Below are 21,796 nucleotides of genomic sequence, written 5' to 3'. Positions count from 1 at the left end.
GGACTAACGCCTGCACCGCGGGCAGACCGAGCGGGCCCCGCCGCTGCTCCCGCCTCCTCGCGCGCCGTAGCGCCCCCACCTTGCAGCAGCGCCTCCGAGGCTCGCACCTGCTGCAGGCGAGTCTCTTGAGATCCGGTGGCGGGGCGCTCTTCACCCCGTTTTCGCCCCCCTTGTTTCTCTCCTCTCTAAGACTCTCCATAAGCGTGGATTTCAGGGCTTGAATTAATTCCGTCAAGTGGACATGCTGCCATTCTTCCCTGCCACTGCTAGAAGTTTCCATTTCTCACCAGCAATGTGGGAGGGTCCCAATTCTCCACATCTGTGTCAACACTTGTTATTGTCTGTTTTTATTTAGCCATCCTGGTGGGTGTAAAGTGGTATCTCCTGATTTTGATTTGCATTTTCCTAATGACTAACGGTGTTCAGCATCTTTCGTGTGCTTTTTGGCCATTTGTGAATCTTCTTTCAAGAAATGTACGTTCAATTCCTTTGCCCATTTAAAAATTACTTGTCTTTTTATTATCAAATTGTAGGAGTTCTCTATATATCCTGGATACAAGTCCCCTAGTAGATCTATGATTTATAGTTTCCCCCCCTTTATGTGGTTTGGTTTTTTGCTTTCTAAATGGTATCATTTGTGGCACAAACGTTTTCAATTTTGATTTAATCCACTATACCCATTTGTAATTATATCCAAGCTTCTGTGTCAACATAAGTTTCTATTTTACTTGGGTAAATTCTTAGGAGTAGGATGGTGGGGCTGTATAGTAAGTAACTGTATGGTACAGGCTGTACAGTAAAGTGAATGCACCATTTTACACCCACCCTGGCAGCTCTGAAAGAGTTTGCTGCTCTGTAGCCTCCTTAGCATTTGACATTGTCCTTCTGTAATTTTAGCCATTCTAGTAGGTATGTTGTAGTATCCCACTGGGGTCTGAATTTCCATTTTCCTAATGACTAATGACGTTGAACTTCTTTTCATGTGTTAAATGCCATGTGTTAAATGTTCAGATCATTTGCCCATTTTAAAATTAGAATTTTTTTCTTGTTACTTATATGATTCCTTTATATATTTAGAATGAATTCGTTACCAGATATGTTTTCTTTCTTTCTTTCTTTCTTTCTTTCTTTCTTTCTTTCTTTCTTTCTTTCTTTCTTTCTTTCTTTCTTTTTCTTTCTTTCCTTCTTTTGCCTGCCTGTGGCTTTGTCTTTTCATTTTCTTTTACAGTGACTTTTGAGGAACAGAAATTTTTGTGCTTTTTGAGCCACTGCCTAAAACATCTTTGCTTAAACCAGGGTCACAAAGATTTCCTTCTGTTTTCTTCCAGAAGTTTCATAGTTTGTTTTGCACTTAAGTCTATGATCCATTTCAAGTTGATTTTTTGTAGAAAGCATGAGAGAAATATTCAGGTTCATTTTTCTGCATATAGATACCCAATTTTTCTAACACCATTTGTTGAAAAAAAATATCCTTTCTTCATCGAATTACATTGACACATTTGTCTCAAATAAGTTGAATATAAATATGTGGCTCTATTTCTGGATTCTCTATTCTGTTCAATAAATTTAGAAGGATTCAGATCACACTAAGGATTTTATTGATTTTTTTCAAACAGCTTTTGGTTTCAACAATTTTCATTGGTTTTTCTGTTTATTTCATCAATTTTTGCACTATTTACTATTTCCTTTCCTCTGTTTACTTTGGATTTAATTTGTTCTTATTTATTATTATTATTTTTTAGTTTCTTAGGGTAGAAACTGACCCATTTTATTTGAGACCTTTTGTCTTTTTTTCCAACAAGGCAGTTTGCTCCTATAAATTTTCCCCGAGGTACTGTTTATCAGCACCCACAGCTTTTGATATGTCATATTTTCATTTTCAATGAGTTCAAAATGCTTTCTAATTTTTCCTTTGATTATTTTTGGCTCGTGGATTATTTAGAAGTGTGGTATTAATTTCCAACTATTTGAATAGTTATTTCCAACTATTTTCCAGGTATCTTTAAGGTATCTTTATGTAATTGTTTTCTATTTCAATTCCATTTGGCCAGAGAATATGCTTTGTGAGACTTGAGTCCTCTTAAATGTATTGATGGCTTAGGATATGGTAAATCTTGGTAAATGTTTCAGGTGTACTTGAGAATAATATATATCATTCTTTTGTTGGGTTGAGTGATCTACAAATGTCAATTAGGCCAAGCTGGTTGATACTGACACTTAAGTCTTCTATCTCCTTAATGATTTTCTGTGTACCTTTTCTATCAAATATTGAGATGGTGATATTGAATTCTCTAACTACAATTGTGGATTTGTCTATTTCTCCTCATGATTCTGTCAGGTTTTGCTTCATGTATTTTGAAGCTCTGTTATTTGATACATTAACAGTATGATTATTATGTTCTCTTAATGAATGAGCCCCCATACCATTATAAAATTGCCTTTTCATCCTTAACACTATTCATTGCACTAAATCTACTTTGAGAATAGTGTCACCATGACAGCTTTATTTTGATTAGTTAATATGGCATATGGAAGCGTTCAAGACATGTAACCCCAAAATATGCTACTTTGGTGTGTTGATTATTGTGAGCTAAAGGCACTTGAAACATAGCAGGTGCAAGAAGGGCACACTGACCTTCCCTTTTCTTTCAGTAAGCAGGAGATGAAACTTCTATGGGAAAGATGCCCTCCTCTTTCCGGGAGGAAAGGAAATTTCTTTGCACCAGAGAAGGGCAATCTAGGCAGAGAGAAATCTGTACAAATAGACTAGGTTAAAATAACTCTTATCTTTCTGTAGTCTCTTCATATACTCTAGTTACTTCTCCACAATTGCCACTCTTTCTTCAGTCTCGTATCTACTTAGGCCTTGCCAGTTCTTCGGATCTTCGTTCTTGTGGGGGCTCCCACATAGGTGTTAAAAATTACTAAATAAAATCTCTGTGCTTCTCTCCTGGGACTGTTTTGTGTCAGCCTCAGCCAGAAACCCTGAGAGGGTAGAGGAGACATTTTACCTCCCCTGCATATGTAATCTTCCATCCTTTAATCTTAATCTACTTGTGTCTTCATATGTAAAACACAGTTTTTTTTGTAGGCACGTTATACTTGGGTCTGATTTTTTTTCCAGACTGACCATCTCTGCCAGACAGATTTGTCAGATTGTGTGTAAAGAACAACTCACATTAATGGGATTAGTACTGTGGTTTAAAGCCTATCAGTCATTATCTTGCTATTTGTTTTGCATTTGTCCCACCTTTTGTTTCTTTTTTCCTCTTTTTATGCCTTTAAAAACATTTATTGAGTCCTTCTAGGATTCCATTTTACCTCCTATATTGGCTTCAGGACCAGGATGGGGGTGGGGAGAATGAGATACTCTGAAGATTTTAAAGGGATGTCAAAAAATTTGGTAATCAATATAACACTATTCTAATTAATGTTTTCAAAAGTCAAAACTAATGCAAAAAATCCATGATGAACAAAATATCAAAATTTTGAATATAAATTTGATCAGTATTTCTGATTTACCTATTTGCCTCAGGCATTAGTATAGCTTGGCATTAACATTTTTACTAAAACAAACAAACAAACAAACAAAAACATTTTTACTGACCGTGGGTCAGTTTTTGCTTCATACATGTGCACACACATAGATATGTATATATATATGATTTTTTTTAATTTTTAAAAAATTATTTATTCATTTATTCATGAGAGACACAGAGAGAGGCAGAAACATAGGCAGAGGGAGAAGCAGGCTCCACGCAAGGAGCCCGATGCGGGACTCGATCCTGGGATTCCAGGATCACAACCTGAACCAAAGGCAGATTCTCAACCCCTGAGCCACCCAGGTATCCCTGTATATATGATTTAATTTCATTTTAAAATTTATGCATCAAATTTCATTTAGATGAAATTTGTTAATTGTCTGAATTTTCTATCCTTTCTGAGTTTGTCTGCCTTTTCTCTCATTTTTTGAGAGAAATGTGTTTAGAATTTCCTATTACAGGGCAGACCCGGTGGCTTAGCGGTTTAGCGCCGCCATCAGCCTGGGGTGTGATCCTGGAGACCCGGGATCAAGTCCCATGTTGGGCTCCCTGCATGGAGCCTGCTTCTCCCTCTGCCTGTGTCTCTGCCTCTCTCTCTGTGTGTCTCTCATGAATAAATAAATAAAATCTTAAAAAAAAAAAAAAGAATTTCCTATTATACATGTGAATTTGTCTTTTCCCCTTATATTTCTGTGAGGCTTTTCTTACAGATAAGGTTTGTTATTTAAGTGCATACAAATTTAGAATTTTTATGGTTAAAAATTCTTTATGAAATGTCCCTCTCCATTATTAACAGTGCTTTTTGTTTTACAAAAGTATTTATTGTCTTATATCAACATAACCTCTTGTTGCATGGCATATCTTTTTTTAATCCTTTTACCTTCTTATATTTTAGATGTTTCTTTTTAAATGGCATTTAGTTGGGCTTTGTTTCTTTTTATCTTCTCCGACAATCTTTGTCTTTTAATTGGAGCATTCTACTTACATTTAATAACATTACAAATTTGTGTTCAAATCTATCATCTTACTATTCATTTTCTATTTGTCCCACCTGTTCTTTGTTATTTCTTTTCTTGCTTTCTTTTAGGTCAATTATTTCTTATTTTGATTCCACTCTTCTCCCTGCCTCTATTCACTTAGAAATAATGCCTTCTTTTAATATTCTTTTAGTGGTTACCCTAGGGAGTAAAACATGCATCCTTGACTTATCAAAGTTTAATATAAATTGGTACTTTTACCTCTTCCTTGAAAATGAAAGGATGTTAGAATACTTGCCTGTCTGCTTTTAAAATGTATGCTATTGTAACGCATTTTCAATTCTATGAAATACCATTATTATTGTCTTATATTTATTTAGAATTCCCCATATATTTACCATTTATGTTGCTCTTTGTTCTTCCCTGCATCTCCCTTAGCATTATTTTAATTATTCATTCTTTTTGCTGTCCACCCTGCATCTTTCATTGCCCCTCCCACTTCCTCACTCCTCCACTGCTCCCCCCCCCCCCCAAATAGTTGAATTCCAGGACATTAGGTGTACACGTGAAAAAAATCTACTGTGTTACATTTCAAATGTTGCTGTGGCATCCCTTGTTCATGTCTTATAGTGCAATTTAATTTCTCAAAAGTGAGGTCAACTGTTTTTTTCTTTTAAATACCTAATAACAAGGCGAGTTTGCCTTGGGGCGTGCTTCATTTACATTAAATTTGCACTAAGTCGCTGCTTGGAAGAAATTTGGATGGGAGGAGTCAAGTAATTAACTCAAAGAAAAATCATGACCTTACCTCTAGAAACAAAAATCGTCAAATGGTGTGGTCTGTTAAATTTCACGTGCATGGATCCTGAAGGCACATTGTATTTATATAGAAGCAGCGACAAAAAATGTAAGGCTAACTTTGAGACCTCTCAGAAAGGTATATCTAAATATATACGTATATATTTATACATATATATGTATATATATACAATATATATGTGTGTATATGTGTGTGTGTGTGTGTGTATGCATATATTTATGAACTTGGGCAGTAGGGAGTTTTGGGTGACCCTAGAGTTCACTTAATCTGAGGTCCTCATTTTACAGATGAGGGCTCTAAGCTCCAGAGGCCAGTGACTTGTTTAACATCACACAGTAGACGGGCAGTCAGGACCCGAGACCAGAATAGCCTCCTTAACTTGTCTGAAGATATAGATTCCCGCTCTCCTCAGGTGGATTCAACCAGTGAAAATTGTGTCATCTCCAGGGGTGGGTTCCCATTTGGTCTGTAGCTATGGCCTCTTTGATTCCGCTTTGCTATTTGAGGTTTTACTTTTTATTATTTTATTTGGAGGTTTTAAATTATATTTCTGATATGTCTGGTAGAGGGCACAGCATCCATACTAGATGCATCCTAACTGGATAGCAGTGAGACAACACAAAGATTGTTTTCTGTTAAAATTAGGCCAAGTACTAGGCGTGGCATGACTTAAGGGAAGGGAAAGAGGGAGAAGAAAGCTCCTCTAGGTCAATCTGAAATATGTAAAAGAATCCTCTGAATTTAGATATCACCACTCACTTGTAACACTCACATGATGGCAAATTAACCAGAGAGACCCGATATCATTGATACATTTTATCATCTCCTAGCTGTCCATCAAAGTTTTGTGCTCCTTTTTCATGAATGTCCTAGTCTGTTCAGGCTTCTATAATAAAAATACCATAGACAGGATGGCTTCTAAACAACAGAGGTTTATTCCTCACAGTTCTGGAGGCAGAGAGGTTCAAGATCAAGGTTCCAGCAGCTTCAGTATCTGATGAGAGGCCCTTTCTGGTTCATAAGAACCTTTCGGATGTGTTCTCACATGGTCGAAGGAGCAAAGGAGCCCTCTGCAGTCTCTTTTATAATCCCATTCATGAAAACTGCACCCTCATGATCTAATCACTCCCAAAGGCCCCCACATCCAAATACTATCTCATTGGGAGACCATCACATAGGATAAGGTTTCAATATGAGTTTGGGGGGCGGGGGATCAAAGACATTCCATTTATAGCAATGGAATACAATTGTTGAGAAGTGACTGTCCAGCCAGGAACTTCATTTCTGAAACCTTCACATCTAGATGGGACTATGTGACTGATGGTCAATGGAATTGAGTGGAAGGAATTTATGTGAATTCCAGGTTAGGCCCCTAAGCTAGCATAGGTGGTTCTGCACACTCTCTCTTCTCGTCTGCCAACTACAGGTGGATGCCCATAGCAACCTTGGAGGCCAAGTGCTGAGATGGCAGACTGCCTTCCATCTGGGTCCCTGAAGGGCTGTGGGGAATGGAACCACTACTTACCCCACTGCCACCAGTTGAACTTTGCATGGTCTATTAGCAAGAAATAAATGTCAATTATGTTAGGTCATTGAGATTCTGGGGTTTATCTGATATTGCAGTTAACAGTTACTTTGACATAGTGCATGTCACCTAACTTGAACAGTAACATTTCATTTGCATTTAGAGCCCTAATACTGGAAGCAAAGCCTGTGGAGAAGAGGAAATAGGGAGACGGCAGCACATCACGAAACCAATGATCCCACCGTGTGTTAGTTCGTTGGGTGGAAATGTAGTGTGGACAACTGTGCCCCGCCTCCCCCTTCTCCCCACAGAACACCCTGAGAACAGAAAGTTAGAGCATTCACATTTTATTACTTACAGAATGTCACCTCAAAATATAAACTACCTCATGGACCCAGACTCCCTGCAATCACCAAGCTCGTATAAACCTTAATATAATCTGTTTTTGGAAGCAAATATTAACACCTGGTAAAATCCCCTGCAGAGAAGAAACTTTCCCTGGGAGGTGTTCCTTTATTCATTTTGCCAACTTCCAGATGAATAAAACTTAGGTTTCTTTTTTGCTTCTTCCAAAAATATAATTTATTATATAACATTTACAACTTGAAAAAGAATCCTAGAATATTTTCATGAATAATTAGAAGAGTAAAGTTCATGCTGTGGGCTGTAAAGAAGGGCCCCTTTTCTCAGCGGGGTGCATAGGACAGGGGGGTTTACTCATGAGCCAGTCATTTGGAATTTGGTCAGCTCCTTCCAAATGCTCCAGGGCTCCTGGGGGAGCTGCTCTGCTGTTTAGTAGGAAGTGGGTGCCAAAGCAGTTGGTTTGTTGTGTTTTAGCTTTCTTATTTTAGAGTGGTCTATACAAATACAACCCCTCTGGCAGTAGTTAATGGATTTATTATTTAGTCTGGAAGACAAAGAGAAACTTCCAAACCTCTTAGTGATGGGGACAGGAGGAGCAGTGCTTTCAGGAACAATGCATGTGTGGGTGCTGCCTGGCTCTCCAGGACTTAGAAATATCAGGAATCATCACCTGTGGTGGGTGGTGATGGTAGGAGTGGTCCTTTAAATTATTCTACAGAAAAACACAGGGGAGGAGTGACCAGGAGGACCACTGGTGGGCCTGAGGGGAGGGTGGATTCCAAATGTTACAGCCAAGGTTGGTAGGTTACAGCCCTACTCACTACTCATTAGGCCTGCTCACAGGCTTCCCCCTACTTGACAGCTGTCCTGGGTGAAAGCACTAGTAGGGGTTTCTGTAGACATGCACAGGCTGTTAAGAAAGCTAGCTGTGGACAATTTGGAGGTGAGAAAAAGTTGGCCACCACCAGTCCAATGAGAGCATGGTTCAATGAGAGCAGGCTTTGGAATCCAACAGATCTGGGTTTGACTCCTGGTTCTGCCGCTCTGCTTATCTGGATTGTCTTGGACAAATCACTTCTCTGGTCTTCCCCAAACAGTCGCCACCCAGGACTGGGCATAAGAAGGCAGTTACAGAAGTTTTTGTGTCCATGTGATTCTAAAGCAATGATTCTAAAGCTCTAAAAAAATATATATTTTTTGAGTCTTATAAAAACTGTTTATCTTTGAGTGCCCCTTACTACCTTATTTGCAATTCTGGTATATCCTAAGAAAAGATTGCAAACAATTCTACAATAAGACTTAATTCCTGGTCAGTACAGATTTCCCTGGCCTCCAGGTTGGGAGCCTGAGGCAGAGGGAAGGCAATGAAACTGGAGAGAAGTTAGTGGGAAAGCAGTGGGCTGGGGCAGGAGTACTGAGGTTGGAGAGAGAAGGGTAGTGCAGGAACCCTTGTGCATAAATGTTTTATGCCCCTTCTTCCCTTACCTTCTCCAAGACACATCTCTATTATTTTTAGATATTCTATTAATGCTTCAAAAACATTTTTTAAAAAGATTTTATTCATTTATTCATGAGAGACACACAGAGAGAGGCAGAGACAGAGGCAGAGGGAGAAGCAGGCTCCATGCAGGGAGCCTGATGTGGGACTCGATCCCGGGACTCCAGGACCACATCCTGGGCCAAAGGCAGGCGCTAAACCGCTGAGTCACCCAGGGATCCCCTGATGCTTCAAATTTTTAAAGTCTTTCTCTGTCCTAGTGTTTTTTATTGCCAGTGATATCTACCTGCTTCATCTTTGCTTCTGCAGAGTTTAAATACTGCCCTTTTGTTTTCAGAAATAAAGCCTCTCTCAGTGGATTTCCAAGGTGAATCCAGCAGCTGCATCCCTCCCAAACATGGGCCTGGAATGTACTTGTGGACCACACCTGCAGATGTGGGGCATGGCCAGAACCCCTCCAGCAGCTCAGCAGTTCACAGCCAGGTTCACAGTCAGGCTGGATCCCTTCCCTGCACACCCCCTCCATCCCCCTTACCCCCCTCCACCCCCAAAGCCTCAGCAGCTTCTGATGCTCCAGGCCAGCAGGAGAACTTTCAGGTGAAATCCACCAAAAGCTTCTACCATTTGGAGGATGCAGGGCTTGGGCCCAACTGCTGGGGAGGGGCTGGGGCTATGAGGGCCCCTGGGCCATTGGGAATTGTTCTGGGGGGTCCCAGGCCTTAGCCTCATTGTAGACCTGTTCTGGAATTTTCAAGCTTTTCTCCATCCAGAGATAAGCTAATATCCCACAGTTGCAGCTTTTTCAGGTAACTAGAAGAATTGAGACTTTTTCTTCAGACAACAATGAGAATTTGTTCTGAACCTTTGTGATAAGAAAAGAGAAAGAAAATCATTCCTAGAGGCAGGGAGAACAGACGATCATCTCAACAAAAGGCAAAGACTTCTCATTATACCTTATTATGCTTTCAAATAAGCATCTCTGCAAGCCCATTCTTCAGTTTCAAATAAAGTGGCTCTAAAGTCTTGGATGATCTCAGCCATGTCTTATCTTGGGAGGAAAAAATCTGATCTGGGAAGCTAGTGGATGAACTCTTTTGTCCCAGGGCCCAGCCTTGCAAACTGCTCCCCTGGTATGCATTGTGATGCTGAGTTTTGCCACAGGCTGTCTTTTGGGGGAGTGTTATAGGGGAATCCCTTATAGGAAGTGAGCCCTACTGATTTAGTAATTATCCCCCATCCCAAATGCAAAAGCCAGGACAGATGCTCTATAGGGAAATCCCTAAAGAATATGATGTTATCAGTTTCCTTTGAATAACGCAAATACTTCCAGGAGACAGTCACAAAATTAGAATTTCAGGATCCCAAAGATAAATTTCAATGATTCCCTCTTCCCTTTTTATTAACTAAAAAAAAAAAAAAACCCCAAAAAGCAAAATTTAAACCTCTTGGGAGCATTTAATACACAGAGAAAGAAAAAAGAAGCAGAAACTGCCTATCTTCTGCAGGCTTAGAAGCTTAGTGAAGAATCAACACTTATTTACACAAAGTGTGCTTTGCACGGAGCTCTGGAGGTTTGACTGCATTGAATTCGAAGTGAGGGAGTGAGGCTGTGAGGTGGGCAACCACTGGGCTTGGTGGTTAAATGAACAAGCACTGGATTATTCTCCACTCAGCAACCCACTGCCCTGGATGGCCCTGGGCCAGCTACGACCTCTCTCCACACCTCATGGGAAGGTGGGGGTAAAACCAGGGACTCCTTCATGGGGCTACTATATATGTAAAGCAAACTGGCCAGGCCCAGACCCACTGGGACTGCTGCTCATTTATGTTATCATTGGAGGCCTATAGCTGTGCCCGTATATAGAGGAGATTTTCGTATCTGCACAAATTTTTTAAAGTTTGGGGAGACAACTTCTTGGTGTCTCCTTTCCTCTGTCTTCCTTACTTGGGCTGTCCTCATTTGGGTTGTTCTATCCCAGCCTTGGCGCTTCTCTTCCTTCGCTCCCCACCAGAGCTGAGGCTGCAGCAGGAGCTGCCTGCTTCCTGAGGAGGAGGCCCCCTAGGATAACCTTGCACCTGACAGTGCCAGGGTCTGCTCCCCTCTCTCCATCCTCTTCTGGGCTGAGCATGCCCACTGACCAGGTCCAGCCCAGTATTTGGTCCCCCACCTCGGGTGTACTCATCCTCCTGGAACTGCTGACACACTTGACAAAACCCAAGTCCACTCTTCCTCACGCAAAGAGTGGCCTGTTGGCTTCCCTCCCCCCAAACACCCCCCATCTCCGTTCTCCATGCTGAGTCTTCCAGACTTCCTCCCTTGTGTCACCTCAGACGTGGCCCTGTCCTTAGCCCCTGTCATTCATGCCATTTACCCTGAGAAAGAAAATCAAACCCATAGGAAAGAGTCGTTTCAGTGGCAGCTTATTTGCATCTTACCTCTTAAATCATATGGAAGGTTTATCATAAACTTTAAATCAGTCCACGTCCCCTGCCCAGTTTGGGGGAGGGGGATCCCACTCACCACTCCACAGTTCCCCAGCAGACCTCAGTTTCCAGATTCCCTCTTCCCCAGGTGGTGAACTGAAAGCTTTGAAAGCTTCGTTCTGTTGCCTGGGGGCTGGTCTGGGAGAGCAGAGACCTGGTCATCTTTCAGGACTGGACTAGCTTTCTGCCTAGGAAATGCCACTGGCAGGCTCACCACTCCTTGGGAAGAGGCAGAAAGGTTAGATTCCCTTGTATCTTACAGTGATGACTTTCGATTTACACCTTTTTTTTTTATGGTTTTGGTCAGACAAACTATTAAGAGCTTGATCTACATGCCCTTAAAATTCCTTCAGATTTGATACAGGTCTAATTATTTGCTTGTTCAGTTGGGGTGTGTGTGCACGTGCGTGTGTGCACGTGTGCATGTGCATTTGCTGGTTCAGTATGCTTTCTCTTTGTGCTGAAGCTCTCTTCCTCTCAGCCACATGACGGATGATGATTGCTTTCTGTGGTGCCTAATACATTGTTCTCCACTCCATGAATATTGTTACCTGACTCCCATTCCAACCCCAGGGGAATCTGGATGCACAGAGGAATAGAACCCTCTTACAAAATCTGGAGTATGATTGCAATTTTACTTTTGAAGCACCCGCTTCCCAGAGGAATAGTCAGTGATGGATGCCACTGTCAGAAGCCCAGATGCACACAATCATGCATCAACCAGGAAATGACAGAAACAGCTCACCCAGCAGGCCGGCGCTGACCCACCTGCCTGCTCCCCTGTAGGAAGAGAGGTGATGGGAAACCCAGGGCAACAGCAGGGAACAGACAAGGAGAGGAATCAGAGGACTGGGCTCCTGAGGGCCCACCTGGTGGTTTCCTTCCCCATTTTGTGCTGAGGGCAGCAGTCACACACTATGGTCCACAGTCGTATAGCTGTGTGACCCGGATCATGGAGAGCTGTTTCATCTGTCCTTGGCATGTGCCATCAGCTCATTTACATGGTGTATACATGGATACATACAGCTCTATACATGTACCTTCCTCCTTACATAGGTACAGTGATGGGTGATGTCTACATGTTCCTTTGGGGTGGATGTGGCCTACCTAGGCTAAGCTCATGCTATGGCATTAGTCTCTTTGGAGAGCAAGTCTGCTGATTCCAGCAGGATGGGGCAGCAGAGATTGATTTGTTGCTAAGAAGATGTCTGAAAAATCAGGATACTATCAGGGTGGGAGAGTGGAAAGTGGTCCAGCAGACCAGCTGGTAACTTGTGGGTATGAGGGTGGCTTATCGGTAGCGGCAGGCCAAAGCGTTGACATTCTTGACCACATAAAAGCCCATGGTGACTGGAGGGATGACCAAAGTCCTGCCGGGCCGCAGGGGGCGGGGCTTCAGTTCTGGAAGGGTCCCATCATCCACCATCACTAGGGGCTGGCCATTCAGCTGCACTGACCTACAGTGAAGAAAAACAGCAGGGAGCTTGTTATTGCATCATCACAGCAGAGCCTGGGCAGCCCATGATTGCCTGCCACCTAGTATCAGTCAGTCTGAAACTGCCCGGGCTCTCCTGTACTGACACTTGGTATGCCCAGGCTCTCACCTCGGTGTTTTACTTTTTAAAATGTATTAAAAATACTCCAGCAATGCTCCAAGAAAGAAATGCCATTATCCCATTTTACCCAGGATGGCTAAGTGGCTTGTCCAAGGTCATCCAGCTTGTTGGTCTGGGAGCCAGGATTTGAACACAGGTTGTCTAGTTGCAGAGACACGTCATTTAGACAAGCAAAAAGTCTGTGATGCAGAAGCTAAAAAGTGTATCACACCTATTTTTTAAAAATCATAATAGCAGTTCAATTTGACTTTACACAGAGAGAATTTTTTTCCAGTGGAATGTTGCATAGGCTTAAGATGATTTCAGAAGTCTCCTAGTTAACTGATCTCTTTAATTTAGTTGAGAGATGAGAGAATTAACATCATGTTACTTGTCTAGGCTTGTTCTGAAGCAGGAGACAGACATTTAATGACTCTCCTTTTTCTGAGAATGAATTTTCATAACTATTTATTTTAGAGAGAGAGAATGCGAGCAGGGACAGAGGGCAGAGGGAGAGGGAGAGATAGAAGCTTAAGTGGGGCTCGATCTCATGACCTTGAGATCACGATCAAAGGTTGGACACTCAACTGACTAAGCCACCCAGGTGCCCCTCATATCTAATATTTAACGGATGTTTCTGTTTTAGCAACACAATGGAGTAGGCGATAAAGCAGGCATTTTAAAATTCCAATTCACCCATCCTGCTTGCTTTTATTCTTCCTGTGTACCAGCCATCTTCAATCATGAGAAGAGGGCCACAGACAGAGTACACTTAGGAGGAAAGGAAGTAGCTCATCACTCATCCTTGGCCAGTGGTACAGAATCCAGAGAACTTCTCAGCTGTTCCTGTCCTGACCCAGAATGACTTGTGCAGTCATGTACCCAGATTGAAGCTCAGTTTTCTGGGTCAGAAGAAAAGGCCAGAGCCAGGCCACCAGCTGGAACTAAGACTATGAGTCACCCTCAGAAAATCAACATTGCATAGTGGTGACTGTTTTGGGGCCTTGCCCAACCTCCAATGTGATAACAGTGCAGTGATACTATCTGGACCATAGAGAGATGTAGAGAATGTAATGTTAGACACTGATACAGAGGTCTTTTTAAAAAATATTTATTTATTTACTTATGATAGACATAGAGAGAGAGAGAGAGAGGGGCAGAGACACAGGAGGAGGGAGAAGCAGGCTCCATGCCAGGAGACCGACGCGGGACTCGATCCCCGGACTCCAGGATCACGCCCTGGGCCAAAGGCAGGCGCCAAACCGCTGAGCCACCCAGGGATCCCCCAGAGGTCTTTTTTTCATATTACTTCTGTGCTATGAATGATAGGTTTAGAGAGAGATACTCAGACCTATGCCCAGCAGAGCAGTGAATTCCCAGAGATAAGTATGTTGTGAATTGCTCCCAACAGAGAGCAAGGCAGGGAGGCAGGTCCAAGCCTGGTCCCGCATGGAAAAGTCTGGGCCTGGTCCAGATCTGACAGACCAGAAGGGCAGCTGCCCTCTTCTTATTGGTGTGATTCAGGGATGAAAGAGTGAGCAGGGGACTCCTGTAGGGAAAGCCAGACCTGTCCCCTGGAAAAGCACAGAAGGAGGAGAACTGAGATCTGATGAAGTATTGACCTCATCAAATCTGCAAGGAGCTTTTGCTCCAAATTTGAGTGACTCTCTCTGGTGAAGATAGACTACTCATTGGAGTGGGAGGTATGGTGAGGAGAAGGGGTCCAGTTGCAAAAAAAATCCAGAGCAGGTCTTCACAGTGTACTGTCATTATTTTGTTTCAGGTAGTGTGAATATCCAACAACCAGACAATACGGACCGTCAAATACAAGTTCAATAAAATTAATAAATCTTTCCAATGACTCCTCAGTTGATATCACTGCTCTACTTGAAGACCTTCAATGACCCCTCTTACATATGGAACTGGGTGCAAGCCCTTCCTGTAAGGAATTAGGTAATGCCTTTTAGGAGTCACATGATCCCAGCACAGCATTGATATCTCTGGATTCTGGGAAGTGCAAAAGAAAGTGTGATAAGCAAGCCTTTGAATGTCTATATCATTATTCTGGAACAGGGCGCATTCTGATTTCCTTGTTGGTTTTATAAATATAAAACACTAACCCAAGTGTGGGTGGAACCAGGGAGCATGGTTGAGATTCTGGACTGATCTCCAGTTCCAGAGCCCAGTCACTAACTTGCTAGACAGTCACCTCCATTCTAGGGGCTTTTTCCTCTGGACAGTTGCTATAGGCTGTAGGGCCAGACACATGAAATACAAAGTATGAGGTGCTCTGACAGCATAATGAGCCCCATAAGTAGGAGATGGTGTTTTGTTATTAATTCTTTTCACCATAGCTACTAGTGAACTTATTGGTCCTTGTACTTGACTGCTCTTGGGACTGACAAATTTCATGGCTTCTTCTTAAAATCCTCTCTTCCCTTGGCTCCGTGGTACCTCTGTCTCTTTCTGTCTCTCTCTTGCTGCTACTCTCCTTCTCCTTCATTTCTGCATGTGGTTGCCTCCTGAGGGGAATTGTTCACTTCTATCTGCCTCTTAGATGGTAGGGTTCTTGGTGTTTTGTCCTTGGACCTCTTCTCCCACACTCTATACCATGGCTGAGTGCTATTACCCACACCCAGGACTTTATTATCCATGTCAATACTTCCCAAACCTAGCCTAGGTCCTTCTTCTAATATATCTCCACTTGGCTGTCCCATAGGAACTACAAAGTCACTATGTCCAAAGTCAAAATTTTCTCCTCAAACCCTGTCCTTTTCTCTGCCTTTTTTTGTGTTGATACCATCATCTACCCAATTACCTAAGCCAGAAAGCTGGTCATCTGGGACTTTGCCCCCAATTCTTACATCAGGGTCACTGAGTCCAATCAATTCTACCTTTTAATATTTTTCATATCTGCTCCTTTCTTTCCATTCTTTAGTTCAGAGCTTGCCATGTAACTCATCTCTTTGTCTCCTGCCTTGCCTTTCTCCTGCTGCTTGCCACATTGCCAGCAGAGCATCAATTGCTGTCACTCCTTTAAACCCTTCAGCATCTCCCCATGCCTTCTACTTTCACAGGGACAATGAAGCCTAGCTCTGGCTAGCTCTCCAGTCTCAGATCCTGCCAGTACCCTTTACTCCAATGCTAACTGGCTCACCAACTTCTGGGGGTGGGGAGTGGGGCATGAGCTGAGTTGGCAGTCCTTGTAAGGTCATGAACATGAACAATTATGCATGAACAAAGAGTGTTTCACAATGAAAAGCTAGCTAAGTCTTGCACATAAATATTTTTCAAATGACAATGTCAGTAGATACTGTTGGGAATAAAGTACACAAGTTCCTTCAAAGGTATAATAAATATTTTTCAAGTGTAAGTACCAGCAGACACTGTTGGGATTAGTAAGACACAAGTTCATTGAATACTGTTATAAGATTTCTAATGGAATTTTTTTTTGGGGGGGGGGCATCATGTGCTTTTCTCAAACAAGAGATTTAAGGTTTTATTTATTTATTTTAGAGACAGAGGGAGGGTGGTAGAGAAAGAGGAGTGGAGGGACAAGCAGACTCCCTGTTGAGCATGGAGCCTGATGCAGGGCAGGGCTCTGGATCTCAGGACCTGGAGACCATGACCTGAGCTTAAACCAAGAGTCAGACGCTTAACTGACTAAGCCCCTGTGGTGCCCCTCAAGCAAGAGATTTTAAAAGGACAATCACTATAATGTGGCAAGGCCATGACATTAGCTGATGTTAAAAAGGAACCCTAGTTCTTTTGCAGGGCTGACTCCCTTACCCTGAAGGACCAAATTGAACAACCTGTGGTTCCACTTCTGTGGTGCATCTTCCTCCTAGAATACAACCACCCTCCTCCCCTGTCAGACTAGCTACATTGGGTCCTTGCAGAACCTGCTCAGGTGTTGTCCCTCTGGGAAACCTTCTCTAATCTCTGGGCTGGGCTAGAAGCCCCAACTCTGGACACTCCTGTACCCTAACTTCTCTATAACTACCTACTGAATTGTAGTGACTTACACTCCCCCTCACTGGGCTGTGAGCTTGGTGAGGAAGGGGATCATGTCTTTCAAACCTAAATCCTTGGTGCTTAACAAGGTTCTCAGTGTAGAGTAGGGATGAAGTATTTTTGGAGTGAATGAACTTTGGTGCTCTTCTGCATTACTTTTTATCTTCTGTGGGGAGGAGGGAGGAGTTTCTCCAGCTTGAGATTGGCTCCCTGGAGGTTTGCTGTCTTTACAGATTTCATTAACCTACCAATTACTCTTGCTCTCAATGGCTCTGGAGATGTTAGATAAGACCTGAATTATCCCTGATTCTCAGTCACTCACCAGATACCTTATCCCAACCTGACACAAGGCCATTGATCATGGACAGTATTTTTCATCCTTAAAAAATATCCATATGACCATCTCTTAACTAAGTTAAAATGAGTTAATTTGGTGAGACCCTGAGTCCCCATACATCCTTATCTATGAAGTCCCTCCCTTATAAAGACGGACCACATGCTTTACCACCTCCATCCAATTTTTTATGCTTATATTTTTCTTCTAATATTTATCCTGTTACCCAGTGAAGTCATAGCATGCTAAATATTACAATAATATTTCATTTTTATAAACAATTTATAGGTTTGAAAAGAGTCACACTGATGATAAAAATCGAGTAGTACACACTATTCTGTAGACAAAGTCATTTAGCTATGATTTAATTTGACTATTGCATTTAGTTCTTCCAACAACCAGCTGAAACAGGGGTTAACATCCCTATATTATGGTGAGACCCCTCAGAGTTTAGAGGGGGCTCACCTAAGTCACAAAGCCAATAAGTGGTAGGGGTGAGATCTGCAATGCTGTTCTTTATCATGGTCCTATCTGGCCTCCCTTGTGATTGCTAAAGAGCCCTATGAGGTACATGGGGCAATTATTATTATTATTATTATTATTATTGTAACTTTACTATTGAGATGAAGTCAGAGAGGTTAAGTGGTCTGGGCAAGGTCACATAGCTAATAGGTGCTAAGCTAGGTCTCGAATTCAATCCTTCCGACCTCTCTTTCTACTATTTCACGGTGTTCTCCAATTCCAGATGGCACTCACCCCGATCATGTTTCTTTATTTCAAAACCATTCCTTATCATGTTTCCATCATGTTTTGGGACCTCTTTCCTGCCCATGACTTTTCAAACCAAATGCTAAATGATCCAGCTTATGTTGAACTATTTCTCTTAATTCCCTAGCTGCTGAGGGCATTTAAATTATCCAAATATTAGGACAACTGCATTTTATCACCATCTGTTTTTACAAAGTCTGAGTTACTTTTCAATTCCTAAACTTGTTTTCTTTATTTTGCATGCTATTTGAAATGGAATTCAATGTGTCAGTGTGAGTCAAGCCTTCTGCTCCCCAGGTCTCTGTGGGAGCCCCTTGCCAAGGTCACCCTCCTTCCCCCAACACCTGTCTATAGTCTCTGGGTTTCATGTCTTACCCTGGTTCTTGCTAGCCATGGATACTGAAGCAAGCTCTCAACCACCCTGAGGTCTCAGGGTAGCAGGTCTAGTGAGCATGCTTTTTTGTCAGTCTTGAAGATAATTTGCTTGGCTCTGGTCTGGCCCCGGGTGAACTTTTGTGGGGGCAGAGGCTAGGGAAGTCTTTGTATTATAGGGAGCAGCCGTGGGAGCTGTGTCTGCTTCAGGCTGGCATATTTGGGACCTTGAGTGGGAGGTGAAGGGACTTAGGCGAAGGGACTCAGCTATTTCGAGGAAGTGATTTGCCTTCTCTGAGCTTGGGTCTCTCTATGTATAAGATAGACTAGATGAAACCTAAGATTCCTCTGTCTTGAACATTTTTTAGGTGGGTTGTCCAAAGCCTAACAACTAGCTTGAGGCATTTGCCAAACTCAGAGTGATCCTGCCCAACTAGAAATCTGATCACGATATTCGCCCGCCTAATGTTCAGTAGCTCCCTGCTGATCTTAGAACACTGTCCAAAGCCTTTTACCTACGTCTCCAGCCCTTTAGAGGCATCTTCACAGGGCACTGGCATTGCTGACAGCTTGTCAGTCTCTCCCCCAGGCAGGAAGACCATGTGTGTGTCTTGTCCATTCCTGCAGTCTCCCTATACCAATTCACATAGCAGGTGATCAAGAAAAGAAGGACTGATTATATGTATATGCAGGGAGATGAACCTAGAAGGAAAAGGCCCTGGACTGGAAGGCCAGAGACCTGAGTTTTAGTGTAGACTTCCAGCATGAACTATGTCGGCCTGGACATGTCACCAGTCTGTCTGGTCTTTGTTCCTGGATCGTTAAACCGTTGGAGGGGAAGAAGAAGGGAGGCAGAGGAGAGGGAGGATGATGCATAGGAATCTGCGGGCGCGCGCGTGCTCCCGGGGCTCCCAGGCGGCCTCTCGCGCCAGAGTGCGGCCCCCTGCGCCACTAGAGGGCACTCTTGTTCCACACAAGGGCGCCGCAGCTCCGCCTCGGCCGCGGCCCCCGGGAAGCCCGCGCGCCTCGCCCGCCGCCCCCGCCCGCGCTCGGCCTCCCCGAGGAGCGCACCGCAGGGTCGGTCGGATCCCAGCCGAGAGCGCGTCGCGGTCCCCTTGGCGGGGGGCCCACCTGAAGGTTGCCAATACTCAGGAAGCGGTTCGGCCGGCGTGCAGGGAGGGGGCGCAGGTGCGCCCCGGAGCCCCGGGCCTCCGCGCCGGCCGCGCACCTGTGTGCGCTTTACAGGCTCCCGGGCCGGCGGCCCCTCGCTGAGGCAGGACGCTGGGCTGTGCGGCTGCCCTGCCCTTCTCCGGGCCAGGGCCAGGGCCAGGTTAGAGCCCGGGGGGCTCGAGGACAGAGGGGCCTTGCTCGTCCCCGTGCTCCCGGGGAGGCCGTGCATCTGGGGTAGCGTAGAGGGGAAGTTCCTTTGAAAGGGCCGCGAGTGATGGCCACCGGGCCGCGGAGGGCCGCGGAGGGCCGCGGAGGGCCGCAGCCGGTGTCGCCGGCCTCACTAGCCCAGCTGGAGCAGGGGCTGCAGGATGCCCACTCCCCTCTCTGGGGTGCTCCTGCCTCAGGGGCCATGGGGAGGATGGCGTCCGAGTGCGCCCTGAAGCTTTCCCCCTCTCCTTGCCTCCCCTGGAACCTGGTAGGGACTGTCAGAAAGTCCCCCTCCCTCCAGGCCCCACTGGCCGCGGCCTCCTCCCTCTAGCACCCGTCCTGCCGGCTTTACTTTACCTGTGTGCTGGGGTCACTTCGCCGGCTACACGCGACTGTTTTCATTTCCTCGTTTTCAGTAGCATGTGGTTCAGTGCCTTCTTGCTTAGGAGAGTAATTCTACTTAATGTTTGTTGCGTTCCACTAAGTCAGCCTCTCTAGGAGTTCTCCTGATTGGACACTAACCCCTTCCCCTATTGTTAAGGAGAGGAGACTGTACCAGAGAGATCAAATGCATCTCCTGTTCCCCGCACCCCTCAAGTAGCCCCACATTGTGTGTGAGGCTCCTGGCCACTCAGACCCTTTGAGGCTGATCATTTGCCCTTCATCCTATTCTTTGAGGGGTGTGTTGAAACAATGAGGAGTTTTGATCTAGCTTCTGTATCACTGAGCTAACACTAGGACTCCTTTATGCGGACAGAGCTGGGGGATTTTATCAGCAAGTTGTCAGAGATCTAGGCTTTTCCTGTTTGGGGGTCATGACTTGATCTGTGATCTATCCCAGGCTGTGTAATAATGGTCCACGCCATACTGGGATTTTACCATGTGCTTCTAATGGCTTAGAGTAACTTAGCACATTTGGCAGACAAGATGAGAGCCCAGCTAAGGAACCTGGGTTTATACTGATATTGTTAATTCCCAACAGATGGGGAAATCATCTGGGGGCAGTTTGGAAAGAAAATTTGATTCTGCGACCATCTCAAAGCTCCATGTCATAGGCCTATCACACTCAAACCACAGGACACAATAAGAACCAGCTATAAAAACCATGGAGAGGCTTTAACATGTGGTTAACTCTGTTCCCTTCCCATTATAAAGAATCGGTGCCACGATCTCCGGCATTCATGAGTATATAAGGGGCATTACTCATCTCTCTACTGTTCTCTGTGTTGTACAAATTCAATTGTAGCAGATGGAGCCCTTACCCGTGAAGATAGAAACTCAGAAACATGCAAATGTGTGGTTAGACACACTATAATTAACACATTACACAGGGAGAGAGACAAGGAAAATCACACTTCTCAGCCTGGATTTTGAGGTCTTCTGTGTTCTGGCTCTAGTACATTTCTGTGGCCTTTCCTCTCACCCATACAAAGCATCTTATATTCCAATCATGTAAAATGATTTGCCTTCACCCACTCCCTTCAAACAAAATGAAGTTTGCTTGAACTTTTGTACTTCTGAACATTAGAAAGCTCATCCCACTGCCTGGAATCTCCTTCTGTCCAGCATTTCCTAGGTATATCACTCATCCTTCCAGCTCCTGCTCAGTGGCCCTCAGCCCTGAGGACTTCCTAGGTTGCCAAGTTAGAATTCATCTCTTCCTTCCTTATACTCCCCTTTCCTATATTTACCCTCTTGTGGTCTGTCTTGTTTTCTTGTCTTAAAATATCCTCTGTGGCGAGAGACCAGGTTCCCCCAGCTCTAATTGTGTGGAGCTGGAAGAGACAAGTGTGGGGATGAGAAGTGTCTCCTTTATGGGCAGTCTGCAGGTGAGATGAAGAGAGTCAGGCAAGAGGGCAGGTGTATGTGTGTGCACATGTGCACAGATGGGTTTTCCATATGTAAAAGTATGAGATAAAGTCTATAAGCCACACCCAAAATTAGTTCCATCATTCTAAAGTCATGAATACCTATTCAAATATGTTAAAGGGATAAATATCTCGGTTTTATGGGATTTTGATAAGATGCTCCCTATAGTATCAGGTGCACCCTCAAAAGCAAAAAGTAAGACATCCCAGGTGGCACAGGCTCTGTTCCAGAGCCCACAGATGTCAAAATGCATAGTGT

General features: G+C 43.9%; 1 protein-coding gene across 1 annotated transcript in view; it reads right to left on the bottom strand.

Annotated features, from left to right (window-relative positions):
- Nucleotides 1-8,862: 8,862 nt before the first annotated feature.
- The window catches only part of HPSE2 (heparanase 2 (inactive)), a 634,074-nt gene continuing 621,140 nt past the window's right edge, over nt 8,863-21,796 (bottom strand). Inside the window, exon 12 of the mRNA XM_041746029.1 lies at nt 8,863-12,666. Within this exon, the coding sequence (XP_041601963.1) occupies nt 12,501-12,666 (166 nt within the window). The 3' untranslated portion in view covers nt 8,863-12,500. The remainder of the gene's footprint in view (nt 12,667-21,796) is intronic.

Source organism: Vulpes lagopus, chromosome 2 (assembly GCF_018345385.1).
Source record: "Vulpes lagopus strain Blue_001 chromosome 2, ASM1834538v1, whole genome shotgun sequence".
In the NCBI taxonomy this organism is placed as follows: Eukaryota; Metazoa; Chordata; class Mammalia; order Carnivora; family Canidae; genus Vulpes; species Vulpes lagopus.
Note: the sequence above shows the minus strand (reverse complement) of the source record. Positions and strands in the feature narration are given on the sequence as shown.